This window comes from Antedon bifida, chromosome 11 (genome assembly GCF_963402885.1).
Source record: "Antedon bifida chromosome 11, ecAntBifi1.1, whole genome shotgun sequence".
NCBI lineage: Eukaryota > Metazoa > Echinodermata > Crinoidea > Comatulida > Antedonidae > Antedon > Antedon bifida.
This window is the reverse complement of record NC_136236.1, coordinates 5,484,381-5,507,384: the sequence shown is the minus strand read 5'-3', so window position 1 is coordinate 5,507,384 and position 23,004 is coordinate 5,484,381. Positions and strand designations below refer to the sequence as shown.

Here is a 23,004-nt window from a genome sequence, read left to right as displayed (position 1 = left end):
CAGGTAAATATAGGTTGACTCAAAACTGCTCTACTTTTTAATAAACAGTACTTTATACCATAAGTGGATGATTTAACAAAACAATAATTTGTGAATACTATGTATAAAGTTTGTGTTCAGCTGGCCATCATACATAGGAAACATTTCTTCTGAGTATTACTCACACTAGATTAATATTTACCTTAATTGTGAGCGTTATATCTGCATAAGCACAAAATCCTCCACCCCTATCTCCTGAACAATGATGAAAACCGCCCCCAACGTTGATTGACCAACCACGCTCCATGGCTAGTTTACCGGCCTATATCAGAAAAGTACTAAGTATCACTTTTTAAAGTTTTTACATAATTTATCAAAGATAATATTTGTAGAATGAAAGATAAAATATTTCTGGGAAGTTTGGAAATAAATAAATGAATTGAAATTTTTTCTTAACAATACATAAATAAATAAAGCGCCACTCTTATTCCCTGTTTTCCTATACGTTCACATTAAAAACAAACTCAAATGCAAATCCAATCACCGAGCTCGGTGAACGATCAAACAGTCAGTGGTTCTAACATGTGCATCTAACATTCAGTACTCAAATGTGTGTATTGTCTAAACTAAATTCGCTTCACGACAATAGCTCAAATAATCAGTCGCCATCTTTATAAACTACTAGGCCCCCTCTATTTCAAAATCCTGGATCCACCTTCGACATTTAGCACCTACAGCTTCAAGATTGTGAACATGTATCACTACCCTGAAAATAATTAAAAGAAGCAAAACTCCTTACCAAAATTGTACCACCGGCCTGTAAGCGGAAAGGTCTTAGCACCTTTCTTTGCACCAGAAAGTTAGGCAACATAGCCACAGGTGGGACTTCAGTTATTGTGGCTACGTTAATACTCCACTAAAGATAAAAAAAAAACATAAAAATAATACAAATTATCTTGCTGAATAATTATTAATTTTACAGACAGATATTCTATAACTGACATCAGCATGCTTTTTTCCCAGATTACATTTTAAAACAATTTTTCATTTGTTCAAGTTGATAATTAATTAAATGATAAATGTTTTCTTATTATTATTATTTCGTGGATGTTGATGTTTTCTAGAATTTTGATGTTGCGCAAAGTAGGCTATGTAGGTTTTGAAATGTCTAGCAAATTCTTTTTAACTTTTCTTTGACAAAAAAGGAAAACTTCACACCATCATGCTGTATATATTGTCATAGGTTTGTAGCTTAGTGGGTAAGCTGCTTGGTTGCCAATCCTAGGGTCATGGGTTCACAACCTGTTGAAGCCTGATTTTTTTAATTCAGCAAAATTCCGCTCCCGCAATTTTTTTTTTAATTGAGAGGTTGTTAAATCTGTAGTTTTGTTTCACTTAGTTGCCTCAATACCTAATGGTCACCGAGCCTTTGCAGTTGCAGCTCCTAAACTTTGGAACAATCTTTTTAATTCACTTCATAATGCACCTTCTATTGAAGTTTTCAAAAGTCTTTTAAAAAACCATCTTTTTTGTTCTTTGTAATTTTAATCAGTTTTTCTTCCATTTTTATTTTAATTAAGCGCTTTGGAACAATCTGTTGATTGTTAAAAGCGCTATATAAATTTGACAACATAAACATTGTTTGATGCCATTGTCATTAAAAAAAAGGATTGTCACCTAGAAATTGAAACAGTTAGAAAACGGTTGGTCTATTGAATGTCATCGATGGAAATTTGTCTAAATAAGTTACAAACAAGAGATCTGGTTGACACACTGTCGTAGGAGTAAAATCTTTGTAAATGTTAGGTTTTAAAATGTTTAATAAGTTCATTTGTCATTATTTTCGTTTGTAAAAAAAGAAACACTTTTCTTGATTAGTAAAATATTACAAGCATGTCATATATTCCATAATCATATTTTGATTTTTCAAAATTCTCGGAAAAGTCAAAATCTAAAAGCAATCTTTTTACCTAATACATCAAATATTGCAATATTTGATGCACTTTAATTATTGTCCCCAAATGACAAGGAGGATTTAAAAGTAAGTCCATCAGGATTAAGTTTAAAGATTAAGCAGAAAGAGATTAATTGTAACATTAGTAGATAATCTTTTTGACACTGTCAAATGATCTATTAACAAATCACACAGATTTTAACTGAAAAGCCGGATTTTTAAAGATTAACTTAAAATGTAGGGTTGTTAAAAGTAAAGGTAACACTAACAATTATTTGTTCTGTTTGACGTAAAAGAAAATTGTTTAAGTTCTGAATAAATTGATTTATCAGTAGAAAGAATCTATACAGTTTTTAATACCGGATGCGTTAATTATTATTACCAATTCCTCTCTATAAAAGAATATATGTAATCTAGGCTCCAACTAATAAACAACTGCAAACTTTTTTTAACTTTCATTTAAATTTTTTCTTTTTTCTCTGAGCCAATATTCCATTTCTAATCAACTTCAACATAGTAATAGGTAATATAGTTAGCGCTTTCTTTATTGTAAGAGAGACCTTTTTGGGTGGGCCTGCAGTAGTTTTATATATTTTGTTTAGGCTAGATAACTGCTCTACATGTATGTCTCTTCGATTTTCTTTTGAACCAAAATTGAAGCAAATTCTGGATTGTTTTAAGTCTTTTTGAGATCGGACATTATAATCCATCGGTAGTAGAAAGGCTGGTTAGGTTCTGGCAGTGTATAAGCTTTGACTCAGACTGTCTTATAATAAATTACTGTAACCCTTTTTTGGCTATTATCTACTCATGTCACAAGAGAGTGTTGAGGTTAGAATTTGAGATCATACATTTTATTTCAAAATGGTCTGGTCATTATCAATTTACGTGTCTCTGTGTCGGTTTGACATTAGAAATCTTGCTGGATTTAATGCCTTTGGGCCCTGTGGCCGTATACCGTTCACACTTAGGCTAAGGGCAGCACTTTTAAGTTAAAACCATTAAAATAAAAAAAAAATCTAAGTAAATACAAGTGAAATACTTAATATTTAAGGGAAATATTTCACTTAAGTGTGATTGGTGAATACAATTACAAGTTCTTCATTCATATAATTATACAAATGTTTTTTCTGTTGTTTTTAACTAATGAAATGTCCATTCTTTTAGATTGTGTTTCTGACATATTCTTTTAAACGCACCTTCATTGAAGTTGAAGACGTGTGCCACTGATAAAAAAGTACAGTGCCAATAAATTAATATTACTTTATACGACTTATAAAAGTCTTCATCCAATATTGTGCAACCAACCATTAAATAATATATGGTTTCAACAATACATTAATCTTATCTGCCATCAAACACAGATGGAATTTGAGACGGCTTTCTATACAATGACAATCACTATGAGTGGGTACAATGTTCACATCTTGGGTTATGTAAACACTACATGTTACTAAAGTACAGTTTACATAATTGCACAAAAAGTCCCTTTTTCTGCTATAGCAATGCCAGCCAAATATTTTCCAAACGCAAACAGATTTTTTTTTTCCTACAGGAAAAAAAAAACAAACTATTAAATGATCGTTTCATAGTGCGTACTATTGCATGCCATGTGACCAACAATTATCCAATCAAATGATAGGAATTTATTTAGGTGTTATATAATAAATACATAATTGCACAAAAAAGTCCCTTATTCTCCTATAGCAAATTAATACAGTTTATGGCATGCCAAGCCATAATTATATCACATACAGTACAGTATGTTTCAGATCTAATACTACTGTACATTTAGCTAACATGCAATTTTTAGTTTCATTCTAGGCGGAATGAAAATGTAATCTTGTATATTGTTAGGAGGGGAAGGGGGTTTGAGGAAGGGGCATTCACAGTGGTGATATATGTTTATGAAAAGGCAACATAGTGTTTTAAATTATGTATTTACTGTTATTATTTTCCCAACAATATTTAGGCATTTGTCAATATTGGGCAGGACATTATTTTTAGTTTGGTTATAGACACTATTATAACTCCATCAGATCGACAATATCATGCTAAAAAAGAAAATCTTTAAAACAGACAATAAAATACTTTCTAAACATTTTGTTATGATTTGATCCATATTAAAACAACATATGTATATACACTGTAAAGCTCTGTCTAAACTATCAAAAAAGTTCCCAAAGATGGTAGTGATATGATGTAATTGTGTCCATATATGGGCACACCACATTTTTTTTGTCACATAAAGTTTCAGTGTAGACAGAGCTTTAAATAATCTCCTTAATACAATTTTCACTGAACAAAATAATGATTAACAAATAAATAGGGAGTTACGTTAATAGTAAAAACTATAGTAATTAGTAATATAAAGATTTACTGATGATTACTGTAAAACCAAATACAGAAATAAGAATTAGTTTTATAAACAATTTTATTTTAAAGTAAAATGACTGTTAAATATTGGTAAAAACCAACTGAATTAAAACAATTTCTTCAAATTAAAAAAGAAACAAAATTGAAAGACTAACTTAGATGGTAAAAAATTACCTCAACAACAGTTTGATTTGTTACGAAAAACCAGATGAACATTTATAATCTTGGAAAAACCTTGAGTAATTCAAGTGTGAACAATGGTCAAAGCACTCATGGCCTTATGGGTAAAGTTACCATTTTTTCAAGTATAGTGTAAACAAGGCCTTAGACTCATCCCTGGCAGTGAATATGCAAATTAAGTAACAAGCAATAAAAACATAAAGTTGATATGATTGAGGCATGCAACATAAAAACATCTACTGTAGAATAGCATTAATCTCAGTATGTCTACACCATCAAACTTTATGTGATGTGCCCATATATGGACATGATGATGTCATATCACTACCATATTTGGGTGTATCACTACTACATTTGGGGCCATCACAATTTTTTTGTCAAACTAGTTTGATAGTGTAGACAGAGCTTTAGTAGTAGAATGGAAGTGTGATGGAATATAATTAAGTTTTAAATAATCTAATACCTCAGGCAGGCCTTCCAATAGATTCTCCTGCAGAAAGAAAAGAGTTGAAAGGTCAAAGCAAAGAAACCCCTCTACTATTTAAAGCACCCAATACCTCATACTGTATGTTAGGGAAGATATACAGTATGATACAGCATCATATGTTTGTCACATACTAACTGTATCATAGGAATATTGTTCATTAGTCTACACAATGTTTAATGTTAATAAATACACAGCATCAACAATCTGTTGGAGTTACTATATTGTCTTTCTTTTTTTCAGAAGAATTCAATATTTGATTGGCCGAGTATTTGCCTAGTAAACTACCAGAAGTGAATATATTTTGCAAAATATGTAAAAAAAAAGAATAAAAAATTAAAAAGCGTGAAATGTAATGGAAATAATTTAAACTTGGTAGTGAGAAACTCACAAACTAATGGTAATATAAAGAGGATCAAATAAGATGTGTATTTATACAGTAGTTTTATATTTTAACCTGTGTACACAACTAATAAAGTAAATTTCAAGTTACTGTATGAACTTTGACCAATCACAAGTAATGGATAATTCAAACAGTCGCCTGTAATTGTATCCTAGTGGGAACGATTTAAGAAACTAGTTTTACTGTACAAAAAAGTGTGATGTGCCCAAATATGGTAGTAATATGACATCATCGTGTCCATATAATTACGGGCACATCACATTTCTTTGTCACATAAAGTTTGATAGTGGTAGACAGAGTTTAAGATGTCTGGCTATCAAAAATGAAATGTGCTTAATAAAATAGATAATCAATAATAATAAAAATGTTGCGAAGCAGTGTTTTCTTAAGCCCTGTCTACACTATCAAACTTTATGTGAAAACAAAATGTGATGTGCCCATACACAGGTATGGACATGATGTCATATCACTACCAATACCATAGTTGGGCATACCACTACCATATTTGGGCACATCACACTTTTTTCACAAACAGTTTGATAGTGTAGACAGAGCTTTAGAAACCAGAGTGAAATAATGACTAAAAATCAAATTTACTACAGTATTGATACCTACTCGTAAACTTTTAAGATATCGTTTTGTGTGAGCAACTTTCAAGTCAGTTTCTGTAGGTTCTTGTGGACGCACTGTAGTTTCGTCACTTAACATCCCTGCATCTATTTATAGATATGTGTATAATTATTATTATTTATAATTTATTTATAATTGAAGATGTATTGTCTCTCCCTTCCCCCACCAAACAAATTTTATAATAAATGGTTTTAAAACATGAAAAATAATAATAAAATCAGACATTTAAATTTGTAAGTTATTCACTTCCACAGAAAAAAAAACCCAACACAAATAATGTTTTTACTTATAAAAAAAATTAACCACAAACCCATTGTTTGACTATTTTTGCCTTAAATTACAGTTTTCAGGTAATACATTTTTTTTCTGATCTGAGTAACTAAAAAAACATATTAAACACTTTTTTTGAGGGGGAGAACATCTTAAAAATTAAGCAAGATCAACTGTGTTTTGCTTTAAAATACAGTTTTAAAAAACTACATTACCTTTTAAAAACCCATAAACTTTTCCCCATTTGCCGGAGTCAAATGGATGCAGTTTTTCTAAACCAAGAAATCCGATGTTATATTCAGGGGAATAGATGATGGGCCACTTCTTGTCACTGATGTCAAAATATAATTTTGTGTCGTGCACCTCTTCCTCACAATCCCTAGATAAAGGAAACAATAAACAATAAAATAAATATTTGAGAAATTTATTGTATACATTATGCTGTATATCTATGCCACTTCAGATTATTAGGTGAAATCTTAAGTAACAGTACGCGCCACTGCAGACTAGAGCGATGCGGTATTACGTTTATTTAGGGGATTTCCCTTTTCGTAGGATAGGCTAGTGCAACAACTAAATTAAAATAAAAAACATACATACACACACTGTGTATAATGTTACGTTTGTGTACTGTTCAGTTTACTAACTAGAAAGAGTATATAATTTTTCAATAGAAATCGCCTAAGCTAGGCCTCTATCAGCCCAATTTAGTGTAGTTTAGCCTAGGCCTAGTTAGCGCGTATAGTCAGTCAGAAAAGACAGCGATTGTGTGCGTTGAGAGAGGCCTGGCTAATGAAGCTTCGCTAGGCCTAACAAAAACACATTACAGATATATCGTTTAGTCTGCTGTTAAACAATCTCTTATACTACCGTTCATCATGTGTACCACCCCCAGTATCTTCCTTAGTGTGTTGATTTTCATCTATTACTACTGAGTTATTTTCATCTTGTTTTGATCCTGCCATATTTTTGATGAACTTTGACCTTAATAAATTATTACATAAATGCAGCAGCTACGGCTGCCGGGTATGTATGGTCTATTTGTCTATATATACTTACACGTAATAATGTACGTAGACTGTACTGTATATGAATATTTATGTATTAAAATGACCATTTTGTTTTGCTATTCTTAGACTTGATTATTCATGTTTATATACATGTTTTTATGTCTGAGTTGATTGCCTTGTTAGCACAGATATAAATGATCAGGAACAAATCATAGCAAAATCCGCGCATAAAATGAAATATTAATAATGATGATTGATTTTGCGAGGACCAATCCAGTGTACACCGAACCCACTCCTTTGATTTGTATACGCCTATTCTACCATTAAACGCAGTCAACCGTATGTTTATACCTATTATAGATAAGACACAATGCAATTGGTGATTATTTATAAACGTGTCGTATGGTTGTATAGTCACATACACCTTCTCTGATACAATCAAACTGGAGAAAATACTTCGCTCGACAAGTTACGTTCCTGATGAGATTAAAATCGCACTTGATTTGAGAAATCAAGCCGGATTGCTATTATACAACCTAACACGCAATGGAATCATATGAATACATTTAGGGTGACACATTTTTATTGTTGATCAACAGAGCAATTACGAGACTTTTGTTAAGTAACACCGTCGAACGAGGTTGTCGAATAAATACCCATTTAATGTATGAATACACATCGTGTTTTTCAGTGTGGTTGTTGGACCGGCAAGTCAAGTTTATAAGGAACCTAGACAAGAACAAATTAATTTAAGAAACATATTTTCTCGTTGAATTTGCGCAAGATTATAAGTTAACATGAATTTGGACTTTACGATTAGGAGTATTCCGGCAATGGGTAAGTCTTTTTTTATTTTAATTTGTTTACTTTAGGCCTAATGGTTTCGATGGATGATATGAATTGGATATCTGCTCGCGATGATTCCGATCAATATTGCCAATTAGCCGCATGTTAACTGGTCTACAAAGGTGTCTGAACCTGTTGATGAAGACTACGAGATGTGTTCTCAGACCCATACAACATCATTGAGCCCACCAGTGGCTTGACTCCCGATTGGTACCCGGTATCCATTGCAAATTTCGGCTAATGATATCGTATAGTACCAACGACTCTCTGTTCTGCAGACCCACCTCATGACAAAACACAGTGATCGTCTAAAGACAGGAACAACTTCGACCTACTATAACTATTTCACAATGTTGTATAATTCTACAATTTTCTTTAAATGCGGTATATTAGTTGCAAATCCTTTTTAATCGCTTTTCTTTGTTGTTATACGTCCTATATAAAAGGAGGTTGGCTTATTTTAAACATATTTTCAATTTGCCTTAATCCATTTTAATAGTATTTTTCATATTATTATTGTTTAATATCATTATTAAGGTGGTGTTATGGTCCTCTAAAGAGGTTTTGCTGTGTTTAGTACTTGAAAATCAATTGGAATTTCAATAAGGTTAAAACCCATTTATAGTTTTCATTTATTGTCCGTATTATAAATATTGGTGGTATATTGTGAGGTGGTGTCACGGCCCTATAAAGGAGGTTTGTTGTTTATTTAGAACTAAATTGCAGTTTCAATTGTTTTGCATTATTTAGATTAGGTATTGTTAATATTAATTATACATTAATTCATTCATCAGTGGAAAATTATTTCCACTTAATGTCATTTGCATATAATTATACATAGACATATGGTGTGGGTTAGGTCCTCTAAAGGAGGTTCTTGTTGTGAAAAACAATATTTTTTTAGATGGTGATGGTCCTCTAACGGAGCTTCTTATTGTGAAAAACAATATTTTTTTAGATGGGGATGGTCCTCTTAAGGAGGTTTTCTTATTTTAAACTTGTTGATATTGCGATATTGTATTAGTTTATACATATTTTTACGTTCATATTGCTATTAATTGAGCACTCATAATAATTGGGGTTTTCCTATTTTTTACGCGTTGATATAGCGATGTTGGTTTATACCTATGTTTACGCTTGTTGCTATTTCGTAAAGTAGCTTAATCGAGAACCCATATAATTTCAGTCATAATTGGGGTTTTCCAATTTTTAACGCGTTGATAGCGATGTTGGTTTATACCCATTTTTACGTTTGTTACTATTTCGTAAAGTAGCTTAATCGAGAACCCATATAATTTCAGTTTGAATAATAATGATATTATTACACCTGTTTAGCCACAGATTTCAAATGCACATTTTATGCATTATACTGTATTACTCAAACGCTAAGCAGTTACACCATGTCATTAAAATCGTGATGTTTGATTTAATTCACGTATTACCACCGTATGCTTAAACAAACACATGTATTCTAGTAATTGAATTCATTAATTCCCAGTTCCAATCAATCGCCGTGGGTACGCAGTACTACGGCCCCGATTCCATTGAAACTATATAGTTGTTTGTGTATACATTTTCGTTGCAAATAATTAGAGTTATCAACTGATAGAAAAAACACTTTAATTAAAAATATCATTAACGCACCTGTACGGATGATTCATTCTTTTGAGTCATTGTTCAACTTTCTAAACAATCTTTTAAAAATCAAAGACCGTGAATATGATCCAATACTAATCCAACTCAAATTATGTGATTCTTTAATTAATTTCATTTGAAGCAATGACTTCCTTTATTATGTATGAGGCAACATCAAACGGTTTATATTTGCTTATAAAAGATACTTTTTTAAAGTGAAATGTCGTGTGACGTGAAATCAATGCGTGTCGTGTCACTAGATGTTATAAAACAACACTATGTCTCGTTATCTATCGCATTTTCCGTAGTTTAATAACATCCGATTGTATTTTTTCACATTGTGAAATGTAGGCCCTAACTATCTCTGAAAATATCACTTTCTTCTACGTTCTAAACTCCTAAATTCGCGGAGAATTATTGTTAGTTCTACATAATAATGCCTCGTAAACACAAATTTAGTTTCTGTAAAATGTCACTTTTTTGTGAATGTCACTTTTTGTGAAAATGTCACTTTTTGTGAAAATGTCACTTTTTTGTGAAAAATGTCATTTTTGTGAAAAATGTCACTTTTAGTGAAAAAACACTTGTTCTTAAAATGTCAGTTATTCTTAAATCCGTTCTAAAATCATAAATCCGAGAAAGAATTATATTGCTTGGTCTACACAGGCTTCATAAAAAAATTGTATGAACCAGGGAGTTGTAGACTCCCTGTATGAACAAAGGACTTTTTATTGATTTGAACCTACGACCTCTGTCTTACAGGAAGAATAAACAACAGTGCCATATACAGTATTATCAGTGGACTGTTGATTCCACTTAGGCCATCTCCTACTTATCGTGAGCCTGATTACACCAGATTACACCAGATATTTCGATTCGTTTTAAAATTATATTCAGATTCAATTTATTTTTCTAATAATTATTGCAACAAATAATTCGATTCGTCGGCTTAACAAAACAGCCATTGATTTGATTGTGTATCGGTCATTAATATTTTTTTGGTTAAAGTACAGCGGCGTGATAAACATCAACAATTTCTTTGTATTTTTCTTTTATGGAGCGCTTAGCAAAACAAACAGTGATCAGAATATAGGCCAGGAATAGAACTCAATTTTCTACGATACGAATCATATTAACAGTAATAACAAACAGTATATCAATTTATGCCATTTTCGTATTAATAACTTACTCACGTGGTATTTCGATATACTTGAAAATTGAATTTGAAGATTTATAAAGCTGTATTATTCTACTTCAAACGACTGTTCAATTTAATTTTTATATCAATCGCTTTCTGGTTATACGCAAAGTCAGTGTTTTGATTAATTTAGTCATAACATTATGGAATAAAAGAATAAACATATATTTGGATATTAGTATTTTTAGGCCTTGTTTGAGATGTGAGAGAACAGTATTATATAATAATCAATAAATCTAAATGCGATATTATTTAACAATTTATCGTCCAAACCTTTATTACCTAAACGGCAAAAAAAAGAAGATGAAAAAGAAAAGTAGAATGGTTCCTTATGTACGCTCAATTTAAAATAAGTACACAATTATTATAAGTAATTTTTAACACATACCAATTGTAATGGTCTAATATTTAAAATCTTAATTTACTGTATAGCTAATCAAATAGCTTTTTCAACATTGAAAATCTTCAGTTCGTCCATTCGCACACACTAAAAGACACAGTAGGCCGCCTACAACCACTCATTTTCTACAATCCTATTCATGGGACTCGTCTTATGAAGGGGACACTTTCCCGTGAAACGAACGATTGACAATAAGTTTTTTTAACATGGCGGAGACACTTAAAAATAGGGGTTGTATTATAAGAAGTACAACGGTATGAACGTGATAGTCTGTTCCTATTCAAATTCAGAAGGATATACCTATTTTTGTAATTCAGTCTCAAGGACTGTTTAGGCCTATGTTTGCGCTTGGTTAGTTGCAGAGATTAGTCCTTTATCATACCAAATGGACATTATTGTATATAGAATAGTTTCGGACCAATGTAAGTGTCAATACGTATGTTCACACGCACATAGTCAAGCTAACAGTGTTCACACTTGTTCCGTTTTATGGAACATAAGCCGACGCCATTCAATTGTGTATGCTAATACGATTATTCCATTATTTAACAACACGGCGTTACGTCTTCCGTACCGTGAACCAGAACAAGTGCGAATGTAGCTTTAAGCGTGTATATACGCGAATTGACCAATCACAAGCAATGTATTATTCCGGCGTACGTCCTTGCGTTGCGTACTAGTGAGAATCAAGCTTAAATGGTCGTATTACTCTTAATCTCACTCCTATAATCCCGTCGTATACAGTACCTCCGATATAACTCCGATAGGTTGTTAATGTCACATAATATCACACGTGTGAACGGAATGTTAAATCGATTACACTATATTTAACTCCGATAGAGATTCTTATAATTACTGAGGTACCTACTGCTAAACAGAGATATTCCAATCAAGATTTTCTACTCTTATGCTAAATTAGTACGTGAAATGTAAATCATAAATGCCTTTAAATTGTTATATTGAAACACAAATATGGTGTATATAACATTATGCATAAATGTAAATATAATAACGCCTGCTGTGTTGTTATCGATCCAGACTTATTTACACAGCTAGATAAATAATGTCCTGGAAATGTTTGAAAAATTGATAATTCTATTCAATAAGATATCATTTATGATAATTTATTCAATAATGTACACCTGTTTAATAGACAATCTGTACGTGCCATTGCACGTAGGGTAAATGCATGTAGCGAACTCATCTCCGCGTGTGAACAAGGCAGTGACGTTACTAACGCCACTCACCTAATCACGTCCTTGACGTTGTGTACACAATGCTAGGCAAGAGTTTGAACATTCGAATGTTTGGTTTGGCCATGCGAAAGAGATTATGTTAGGCGCTGAATTAGTGTACTCATGTTATTCCTAATTAGGTATGAGGGAAATAATGTAATTAGTTAGAACACATTTAATATGACACGCTCACTTGGAAGTGTGACTATGTGCTGGTATAAAGTTCAACTAATCTGATTTAATGACATTCGAAGCACATAATATTTTCTTATAACTCATTTCCAGGATTCGAATGAGTAAATATTTGTCGCAATAAATCATCTAGACACTATTCATCACGATATTAAAATTATTTTGCACTCATATCTTTTCTCACGCTTTCAATGTATGCCGTAGACATGCCACAAGTCTGTATTTATTGTCTTTTGTATGTTAGTTCACCAGTCGGCGTTTCGATTTTTTGTCTGAAAATACAAGCTCATGTATTATACCTATGAAACGCCATATGTGCCAAAATATTTATCTTGTTACTAATTTCGGTCTAGAACATAGACTAGTATGCCAGTAAAATGCGTTCTTCAACATGCAGGTAACATGTGTAATTTTTCGTATGGAAAGTTACATTAATTTTATTTTATTGATACAAACGGGATTCCTCCGATCATCACTCCCGTCTCCAGTTACCATGAGTGTGTCTCCTGTAAGCACCCTTCGCTTGCATTATCTGTCCAGTATGCGTAAATTCGTCAACTAATGGCGTGTTCCGGCCAGTCATTTGGGATACTTTTAATCTAGCCTCTATAAAGGCATAGTAATGCATTGGTTCCAGTTCAATTCTAATTATGGTCTCCGTGTGCTAATAACTTCTTTTTGGATCGTAAAAGCCGATGGTCCCGTGTGTAATAAGAGATTATTTTCTCGATACATTTAAATGCTTTTCCTCGAAAATTATTCGATGTGTCGAACGTAATTAAGAATTGCGGTGATTAAAACGGACGCGTTGAAAACGACATGCGGTACTATAGAACTATAAAATCTTTTACTTAATATCTCGCGTGTCGTCACCGGCAGTCGTGTGAATAGATGAGCAGCTAATACGTTTATGTTACTCCCTCGAATTTTACTCGATATGTTAAATGGTTTTTAAATTATTACCTACATAAAGAAAATAATAGAACTTAGGAATAATAGCTTTATGTTTAGCCAATTGTACGCGCAGTGGTATGTCAGCCGAAACTCGGTAGGTCCTCTGTATCTAAATTTGTCCCGTATCATAGACACATTCCATAATACAGTATCTCATATGTGATTGATTTCCCCAAATATGGTAGTGATATGCCCAAATATGGTAGTGATATGACACAATTATGTCCATTTAATATGATGAGCACGTCACATTTTGTTATCACATAAAGTTTGATAGTGTAGACAGAGCAGTCCCGAGATATTCATTAATTTCCATCTGACGTGAACAGTTGAATATCGTGAGATGTTTCTTCAATATTATAGTGAACAAACATAAGTCGTATTTACTTTCATTACCTAATGGTTCATTTGTATTGTCTGCGTGTTATATTCATATGTATTGTCAGAATTGCTTTAACAATTCAGTTTTAGAAATGCATGGATTAGGCCAATATTTTAAAGATTATTGTAAATATGAATACACGGAAAGTGGTGTTTTTATATTCAATATTGCAGTTGACGGTTAGCCAGAGAAGAGTGAAATTAATTTCGCTCTTTCATGGGATAATATTATTATATCTTGATGACTATTAATGTTGTTTAACGAAGATGGCTAGGCCTATTATTAAAATTGCTTTTACAACAATTTAGTTAAAAACATGCATGGATTCGGCCAATATTTTAAAGATTATTGTAAATAATTATGAATACACGGAAAGTGGTGTTTATTCAATATCACAGGTGGCAGTTGACAGATATCTTCGTGATTGTTGGTGTAAGAAGATGTGTGTCTAGGCCTTTTATCAAAATTGCTTTAACAATTCAGTTAAAAAATATGCATGGATTAGGCCAATATTTCAATATTACTGTAAATATGAATACCCGGAAAGTGGCGGTGTTGTATTCAATTGACGGTTGACAAATATATCGGTGATTGTTAATGTATCTATGCACACAAATGTATATAAGCATGATCAGTTACTTTAATGACAAAATGCATGTTAGGCCAGGAATACTGACTACAGTAGTACACCTCCTTTGGGATATGTACCCCTATTAAGGGGACTCCCTCCCGTCATATTTAAGCGTGGTTCCCACTAGAACGCAACGCAGCGGCGTATTGACGCAAAGTGCTGTATTGCGTAATCACAAGTGGGAACCGACGACGCAATAGTGCTGCAAACATCGCAGGTTTGATTTCACGCAGGCGGGGTCAAACACAATTATTAGAAGGGCCTTTGCTTACGTTGCGTAGATTGCGTTACGTTGCGTCGCTAGTGGGAACCACGCTTTAGGGGAAAGTAAAGGGGCATGTGTTTGATACAGAAAGTGTCTTCTTAACAGAGGTACTGCTGTAATCGAAAAAAAATGTTGTTTTTAGTCGCGTGCAACGCTACTCTACAGCTTACTATATCGGTCGGTCGGTTGGTCGCTTGGTCGGTAAACACTAACTTGAGCACGCGACTGTTTTAATTCGATACCTATAGGTTAAAAAAGAGAAAATCATGCACGCAAAAAGCTACAAGTATGCGCAAACAAATTATTATAAGGTATGGTAGGTAGACTTAGATCATAAAATCTGATTGGGTATAACCTTACTTGGATTATAGAATTTATAATGTACAGAAGAATGCAATTGCTAGCATGGCATGGTAACTAACAATAATACCTTTCCGATAAATTTATATGTCCGGTAATAAAGATCTTATCTTATTTAATAATCGCAGCTCTCCTTTTGTGTATATGTATATTGTTGAGTGGTAATAAAAGTGCTAATCGTGGGTGGACTTTATTTAGTCGTTATTGTTATATAGTTCATTTGTTTAAATTTAGGCCTAGTATCACTGAAGGTAGTAAGCGGGTCATACCGCAAAAAAGTACATTGAATGGCCATGTACCTGGTAACGAATCTATTCAAATATAGACTGAATAACTGTTTCGTGGTGGCCTACCTTTATAACATTTGATGTCAATTATTGGTGGCTTTTATTGGATGTTCGAAGGCGAATGTCATAAACACTGATTATCGTGGGAATTCGCACGTGATAGCCAGTGGACCCCACCCATTCCCCGTCTCGTAATGATAATTTTAAACCTATATTTTCCAATAGGCCTATGATGTTCTAGAACAATATTCTTCAAAATAGATTAAGAAAATGTTGTTTAGTAGGTTTTCATAAGATCAGTTTTTTCACTTAATTACCGTACTTATCTTGACTTGTGAAAACCGGTTGATAACAAACATTTGGTGAGTTTACGTGCGTTACGCGCATAATTGTGTACCAATTTCTTGCGCCTTGTGTACCAATTTCCTGCCCCGTGTACCCCCGCCCTTCGTAACACTATCTATTCTTTAGTAGGCCTAACATGTTTATCTAACCCGTTCTATATTTTTACATTCTGTATTTGTTCAATATTAGGAATCTTCCATTGTATTCTTCCACTGTTTGATTTTTATGAAATCTTCTTTCAAATGTTTAATATTAAGTGTTATCACAATTTTTACAACGAGAGAAATTTATTAGAACACAGTTTGTGTAAACAATATTTGTTTATGATTCTTGACTTGTATACAGTCTGTAAAACATTTGTCAATATTGAAATGAAGGTCATAACAAAATTGTCATGATTCTCTCAAAAGTGTGGCGGGGACGTTTTTTGTTGTTTTTGTAATGCTCCGTTCTCAGTGAGCTTTCGCTTCGGAACGGTAATCAAAATGAGCGTGACCGTGATAGCCTGGGCTACAGGCGCGGGTTTCGTGGACGTGTTGGAAAAGTTCCTACCTTATGGGCTAAAACATCTAATTGAAGCAAAAGAGGCGTACGAGAATTAGTATTTTTAATGAATCTAGAAAAGTCAAAGTGAGTTCATAGTCTACACACAATAGATAAAAATACTGTTTCACACTAAACTACCTGATCTTTTTTTCCTGTTTTGTTTTCTTTTTGCGAATGCCAAAAAGAAAAACTAAATTGACCATAGTCAACACTACTAGATAGCTTTCTAGATTATTTACATTAATTTTTATATCTGATTTTGATATACGCTTGTCATTATACATATAAAACGTTGACTCGTTTCTGCTGGCAATAAAACTACCGTTATTTTAAAAAACGGTATCAAATCCGTATTCTCTTGCTCAGCAGAAACAGTTAAAAATAAAAACTATAATAATCCATTTCAAAAGATAAAAACTGGTTTCACTTCTTAACTCTACAGGTTTTAAAGCAAAACTATTTGCTAAAGTAGACGGCGTTTCATACTTCATATTTTGACATCGTCGGCGTTTCATACTTCATATTTTGACATCAATCGTCATTGCTCGAGCAGTACCAATATCTGAAGACAAACATGTAAACAGATTAGTGTGTACATCACATAATACGTGCATTCTGTAAACTTCAACCCGTAAATAAATGAATGATACAACTAAAGTGACATGTTTAAATTGTATTGACTTAAGTTGAATACTTTTATCATAACGTATAATTGCTTTCTGTTTAGCAGTATCAATGTCTCTGTTTTAAAACAATACACTGTTTTTTAAAATTTAAACGCAGACCAGTCATTTTAACGTTGGTTCACAACTTAAGTGAAATACTTAAGTATTGACTTAAGTGGAATACTTTTATAATAACCTAGGCCTACTGTATAATTGCTTTTTGCTTTCTTAATTTATAAAATCTAAACGCAAATCACTTTCCCACCCAGGAGGACCAGTCATTTTAGCTTTGGTTCCCAACTTAAGTGAAATAGTATTGACTTAAGTGGAATACTTTTATAATAACGTTACTTACTTTCACTGAACCATACCTCTGCTGACTTGGTTCTACTGTATACAATTCTAGGATTGGTGCCATAGCCATCAAATATTCTACAATGAATGCCTTCCAGAACTGCGAACCATCCCTTGTCACCATCACACCCACTGTGGGTGTTACTCATATAAAAAGCTCTAAAAATTTGATTGTAAAAAAATTAATTGATCGATAGATTCAATTCAATTCAATTTTAATTTTATTTCCACAATATAATAAAATACATACATAAATGCAATGAAGTGATAATGTGGGGGGAGAGTCATATAAGTCATAAAGACTTTAAGTTTGACCCACCCCAAGATATAACATTGAATACGAAAAAGAAAAAAAAATATACATAAACTAATAATAAATAAAAGAAAACGAAGCTACAAATTCTATTGAAATCATATTATCCAATCTTAACTGGTCTTATAAAATATATATATTTAACGTTCATCATATCTTGAAAGTAAACAGTTCTTGTATTTTCTTGGTATTTAATAGAGTTCTTGATCAAATTGTTTGTACATTTAGGTAAAAGCTTATCATTTGCATTACGTGTATTATGACTATGTAGTTGACTATGTTTCATAAAGTAGTTATTAAATGATTTTGGGAGTTTATTATTTTCGTATTTGTACATAAAGATTGAATGTTTAGTTTTAACTGAATCGATCGATTTACAAGATGTTTATATTTTGAAATACTAAAGAAAGAATGAGACAGTCTTATATGGTAGTGATATGCCTAAATATGGTATGATATGTCATCATCATGTCCATTTATGGGCACATCACATTTTTTTGTCACATAAAATTTGATAGTGTAGACAGCTGAGCTTTAGTTATTTAATCATGTATCTATGTTGCCAAAAGAGCAATTAGATCTTAAATACAAATGATTTTGATTGTGTTTTTTGTGAAATTTTCACGACGTATTTAGTTTCGTTGTAAAGGTCTGTCTACAATATCACACTTGTTTGAAAAAAAATAATGTGATGTGCCAAAATATGGTAGTAATATGACATCATCATGTCCATATATGGGCACATCACATTTTTTTTATAGTGTAGACAAGGCTTAAGGGATAAGAGAATTTAAAAGTTACTGCGCATGACTCATGAGTCTTAAGCTTGTTTCACGGAAGGCAAGTACGTAGGCGTGTCGCAATTTGACCAATCATAACGTTGCGCCCAAGCGGGAACTAATTGAATTATACATACCGGCCGCCATGTGAGTTCGCTATTGTAAATACATTAGAGGAAGCAGTTTGCATGTCATCCCAGGGTGAACTTTGAACTCTGTCCTTTGAAAACCAAGAAGACGTAGTAGAATCAACACCATCAAAAGTAATGGAAAACAACTCCTCATGAAATGCAGAAAATGCTGTCAATTTTACCTGTATAAAATCATATAAACTTACATTGCTTTATTAAATTCAATTTACTCAGCAGGCAAATTGTGATCGATAAATTAATCGATAATGTATCGATTAGGTTTTAATTTATAATAGTAATTAATATTAGTGACGTATACCTGTTGAATATTTAATGTTGACCAGTTATCAAATATTGCATTGTTTCTGTAAAATGTATCACTGATGAGAAATTGATGAGCATGGTGGCTTGATGTTCCTGTTCCAGTTTGCCAAGCGCTGTAAATGCTAACTCCAGTCATAGATACACCCTTAAACACTCGAACCCATTCATTTCCTGTGCAGAAAAGTAAATTAAATGAGATGAAGCTACATTTGTGTCGAGCTTTTAATGACGTCATTCGATTGGATTTGGGATCATATTATTTTCATCGAAGACAGTATAAATGGTTTTCCTATAATTCTAGGATGAAAACTTTTCTAATAGTTTTGTTTTCTGTAGAATGTAAGATGTAAGATGCCACTTATTTTCTTTCACCGTTCATGAGGCGTGGTTCCCACTAGAACGCAACGCAGCGACGTATCGACGCAAAGTACTGTATTGCGTAATCACAAGTGGGAACCGACGACGCAATAGTGCTGTAAACATCGCAGGTTTGATTTCACGCAGGCGGGGGCAAACACAATTATTAGAAGGGCGTTTGCTTACGTTGAGTAGATTGCGTTACATTGCGTCGCTAGTGGGAACCAAGCTTAAGTGTAATGATGTCTAGTGTATAGTGTCATAATGGAGCTTTCTATTTGCGAAGACCGACATCCAACCTAGGTCGAATCGATGTGTCGTCGGTCGTCGCCTGAGCCTATACCACCAAACCTGTGTCGGGATGAGGAGTGAGGACACGCCCCAAAATATCCGCATGCGTACAATGGATTAACATGACGTAGTTTTTCTCGCAAATCTCTTTCTTCCCCACACAATATCGAACGGATCGGCCTCATAAAGCGTGGTTCCCACTAGCGACGCAACGTAACGCAATCTACGCAACGCAAGCAAATGCCCTTCCAATCATTGTGTTTTCCCCCGCTTGCGTGAAATCAAACCTGCGATTTTTACAGCACTGTTGCGTCGTCGGTTCCCACTTGCGATTACGCAATACATCACTTTGCGTCGATACGTCGCTGCGTTACGTTGCGTTGCGTTCTAGTGGGAACCACGCTTTAAGCGTGGTTCCAACTAGCGACGCAACGTAACGCAAAGCTACGACGTATTGACACAAAGTGCTACATTGCGTAATCACAAGTGGGAATCGACGACGCAACAATGCTGCAAACATCGCAGGTTTAATTTCACGCAGACTGGGGAAAACACAATTATTAGAAGGGCATTTCCATACAGTGCGTAGATTGCGTTACGTTGCGTCGCTAGTGGGAACCAAGCTTTAGATTAGCAGACAAGTTTTTAAAAGGATAATTTGACGTAGTCTAAACCTGCGATGATTGTCATACCAATAAGTGCAGGTAGCATAGTAGACGATCATTCAATACCAGTATACCACATGCAGCTAGAACTTACCAATTCTACAACCTAAAATTTCAGCCCGTAAAGAGCGGTAACTGTGATAACCTTTAGGGTAAATCCTGATAGCCACGCCTTGTATTACTGGATTAAAATAATGTATTCGTATGGTAGATCGGTCCGAATTACCATCAAAAATCTGTATAGAAAACAAAATAAAAAATACCATTAAAGGGTTTAGGTGGTGGAAATGTCAAATCAAGGTTTTTCTCCAATAAGTTAAGTTGACAACAAGTTCATTTATTTATTATTAGTGGTAGATCCCAAAAAGTAATAGTAATAGGGCTACAGTAAGTAGAAAACAAACTTTATACACCCTCCGCCATAATGGTGAGAGGTCATGTGGTCGGTCACGTGTGGTTGTTCCTTTCTTTCTCTATTTGTTAGTTAGCAGGATTACTCAAATAGTTATTTCCCGATTTTCATAAAATTTTAAAGGATAATTTAATTATCATTGCATTTGCCTAATCTAAAATTTGCGCTCTTTGTGTGCCCTTCTACTTTGTCTCTTCAATTAAACATTTTGCTGATTTTTATTACTTTTCAAAATTATTATATCCGCGTTGATACCTTAGGATGTCCATGACCGTCAGAGATGAAATTTTGACCAACTTGGTTCACTTTGATGTAACTTATTGTGTAGGTTTTCACCCATTGGTTTAAAGAACCTCCCCTTCCCTGTGTCTGGATACCAGTAATATTGTGCTCAACCATCAAGTGTATTTGAATCCAAGTGTTAGTATCTGAACTAAGCGCAACCCAACAAGCCATGCAGGAAGACGTTCCTACTGAATTTAATCTGGCACACTTTGCGCCGTGGTCTGGAGAATTCCCGTGCATAGAACTGGCACTTAATTGTCCATCAAAAATGTTTCCAGATTCCATTCCAAGTGGTTCCAGACATTCTATTTAGTTAAAAACGAAATAGATTATTGTATATCATACGATGACCCACAACTACCATGTGAGTGCTCAGTTCTTCATTGTGCACTTTTACTGTATGTATAATAGTCACACAGTACTGCGATGGCGCTAGTTACTCTTCGTTACGCTTGATTAATTCATAGAATGACGTAATGCATAACGCTATAAATACGTAGCAAGCATGGGTATACTCCTTTTTTAATTCAGGGGGACAATATATCTGTTACGTCAACAAGCGAGCAGCGTTTTTGTAAGAAATATTTCTTATTTATTGCTGGTACTGGCGGATCAGCTCAATTGCAATAGGCCATCGTTGTTGTAAATAAAGTATACTTGTAATTTCGCAGATTGAATGGAATTACCAATTAGCATAATCGTTATGGCTTTATTTAAACAGTGTTTTAAATAATAGAATATTAGCACATGTATACTGTGAATAATAATAGTATGGAATTGACTTACCTAGAGACGGACACAGCTCAGCTAGATACCCAGTCGCTGAACACAAACAAAGATGGCGTCTCATAGCACCAGGAACATTAATACAAATGTTGCCAAAGCCACAATCAACAGAAGCGCATATACCTTCCGCCTTCTGTAATTAAAATATAATGATTGATGATGAAAAATCAGGTTTTTGAATAACAATGTAATATGTTATCTGGAAAATTGGTGAAATAATAATATTAGAAAAAGATAGATTGTTGAAGTAAACAATTTATTCAATTATTTGCAATTGTTTAATTCGATTTATAACTAAAAATACTTATGTATGCCTATTAAAATATGTATTATAAAAAACATTTATAAAACCCATGGTTGGTTTTAAAGCGTAACACTAGATTTAACTCGTCACCGTGTCGAGTTATCGGCGTTAAGACACACTGATAGTAATACAAGCTGACATACGCACAGGAAAGTACGTATATGTAAATATGTTTATAGTGCTGAATTGTGTAAAATGTCTATTGTGTGTGTCATATAGTATGCAGTATGCTGATACTATACAATAAGTGAAAACAGCACCTATTTATATTCTAAACTGAACATAAAGATGACAATTTCGGAAGATAATTGTCTGAACAAAAACATCCGAAAATCGGGCACTTGGGAGCTAGATTCGCGATCTCTTGAATGTGATAAACTATGACGATATGAAAATCATACTTTTTGAATTCATCTGACCATATGATTACTGTACATCACAACATCTTATATGCAACTTTTTTTCAATGAATTCATATCTGTAACATAGGCCTACTTATTTATTTAGCTGTTTTCATTTCTTTCTTCTATTTATACCAGAGTACTGTATTATTTCATTTTGTACTATGTTTTTGAATAATAAAAAGTGAGAATCTGTCCTTTGAAGATTATTAATATTTTATTCAGATTACATTTACAGACGTGATGGATGAGTTTATTTAGGTATAGGGCCTATAGTGTAGTATGGTAGCTGACCTCAAAGGTCAAATGTCAGAATTGACCAATTTGAAACTTACTGCAATCTCATGACTCATTTCGATGTATCTTTCTCCTGCG

At 33.4% G+C, this 23,004-nt stretch overlaps 4 protein-coding genes across 5 annotated transcripts in view; 2 read left to right on the top strand and 2 right to left on the bottom strand.

Moving 5' to 3' along the window:
- LOC144856359 (histone deacetylase 11-like) overlaps positions 1 to 7,264 on the bottom strand; it is a 29,651-nt gene extending 22,387 nt beyond the window's left edge. Inside the window, exons 1-6 of one of the 2 annotated variants that reach the window (XM_078714346.1) lie at positions 7,147 to 7,264; positions 6,492 to 6,655; positions 5,992 to 6,092; positions 4,953 to 4,979; positions 779 to 895; positions 182 to 301 (exon numbers count right to left, since the gene is read on the bottom strand). In XM_078714346.1, coding sequence (XP_078570472.1) covers positions 182 to 301; positions 779 to 895; positions 4,953 to 4,979; positions 5,992 to 6,092; positions 6,492 to 6,655; positions 7,147 to 7,241 — 624 coding nt within the window. In that variant the 5' untranslated portion in view covers positions 7,242 to 7,264. The remainder of the gene's footprint in view (positions 1 to 181; positions 302 to 778; positions 896 to 4,952; positions 4,980 to 5,991; positions 6,093 to 6,491; positions 6,656 to 7,146) is intronic. The other variant, XM_078714347.1, reaches the window with a different exon arrangement.
- The window catches only part of LOC144856385 (caveolin-1-like), a 237,281-nt gene that overhangs the window by 49,447 nt on the left and 164,830 nt on the right, over positions 1 to 23,004 (top strand). The gene's annotated exons all lie outside the window — the stretch shown is intronic.
- Positions 1 to 23,004, top strand: part of LOC144856347 (pleckstrin homology domain-containing family G member 7-like) — a 115,551-nt gene that overhangs the window by 28,096 nt on the left and 64,451 nt on the right. The window contains exon 3 of the mRNA XM_078714333.1: positions 7,978 to 8,123. Coding sequence (XP_078570459.1) covers positions 8,084 to 8,123 — 40 coding nt within the window. The 5' untranslated portion in view covers positions 7,978 to 8,083. The remainder of the gene's footprint in view (positions 1 to 7,977; positions 8,124 to 23,004) is intronic.
- Positions 16,614 to 22,990, bottom strand: LOC144855505 (lactadherin-like). The gene is made up of 8 exons (XM_078713392.1): positions 22,965 to 22,990; positions 21,925 to 22,057; positions 21,109 to 21,443; positions 20,536 to 20,677; positions 19,124 to 19,299; positions 18,811 to 18,986; positions 17,583 to 17,740; positions 16,614 to 17,124 (listed from the first exon to the last, which is right to left on the bottom strand). The coding sequence occupies exons 1-8, from the start codon at positions 22,980 to 22,982 to the stop codon at positions 17,081 to 17,083; spliced, it is 1,182 nt and encodes a 393-aa protein (XP_078569518.1). The 5' UTR covers positions 22,983 to 22,990; the 3' UTR covers positions 16,614 to 17,080.

Excerpts from the sequence above, each read along its gene's own strand:
- LOC144855505 (XM_078713392.1), bottom strand. Across the intron at positions 21,444-21,924 it reads TGAGCTGTGTCCGTCTCTAG|AATGTCTGGAACCACTTGGA; the intron begins GTAAGTCAATTC and ends TTAACTAAATAG. Across the intron at positions 17,125-17,582 it reads AGAGGTATGGTTCAGTGAAA|ATATTGGTACTGCTCGAGCA; the intron begins GTAAGTAACGTT and ends GTTTGTCTTCAG.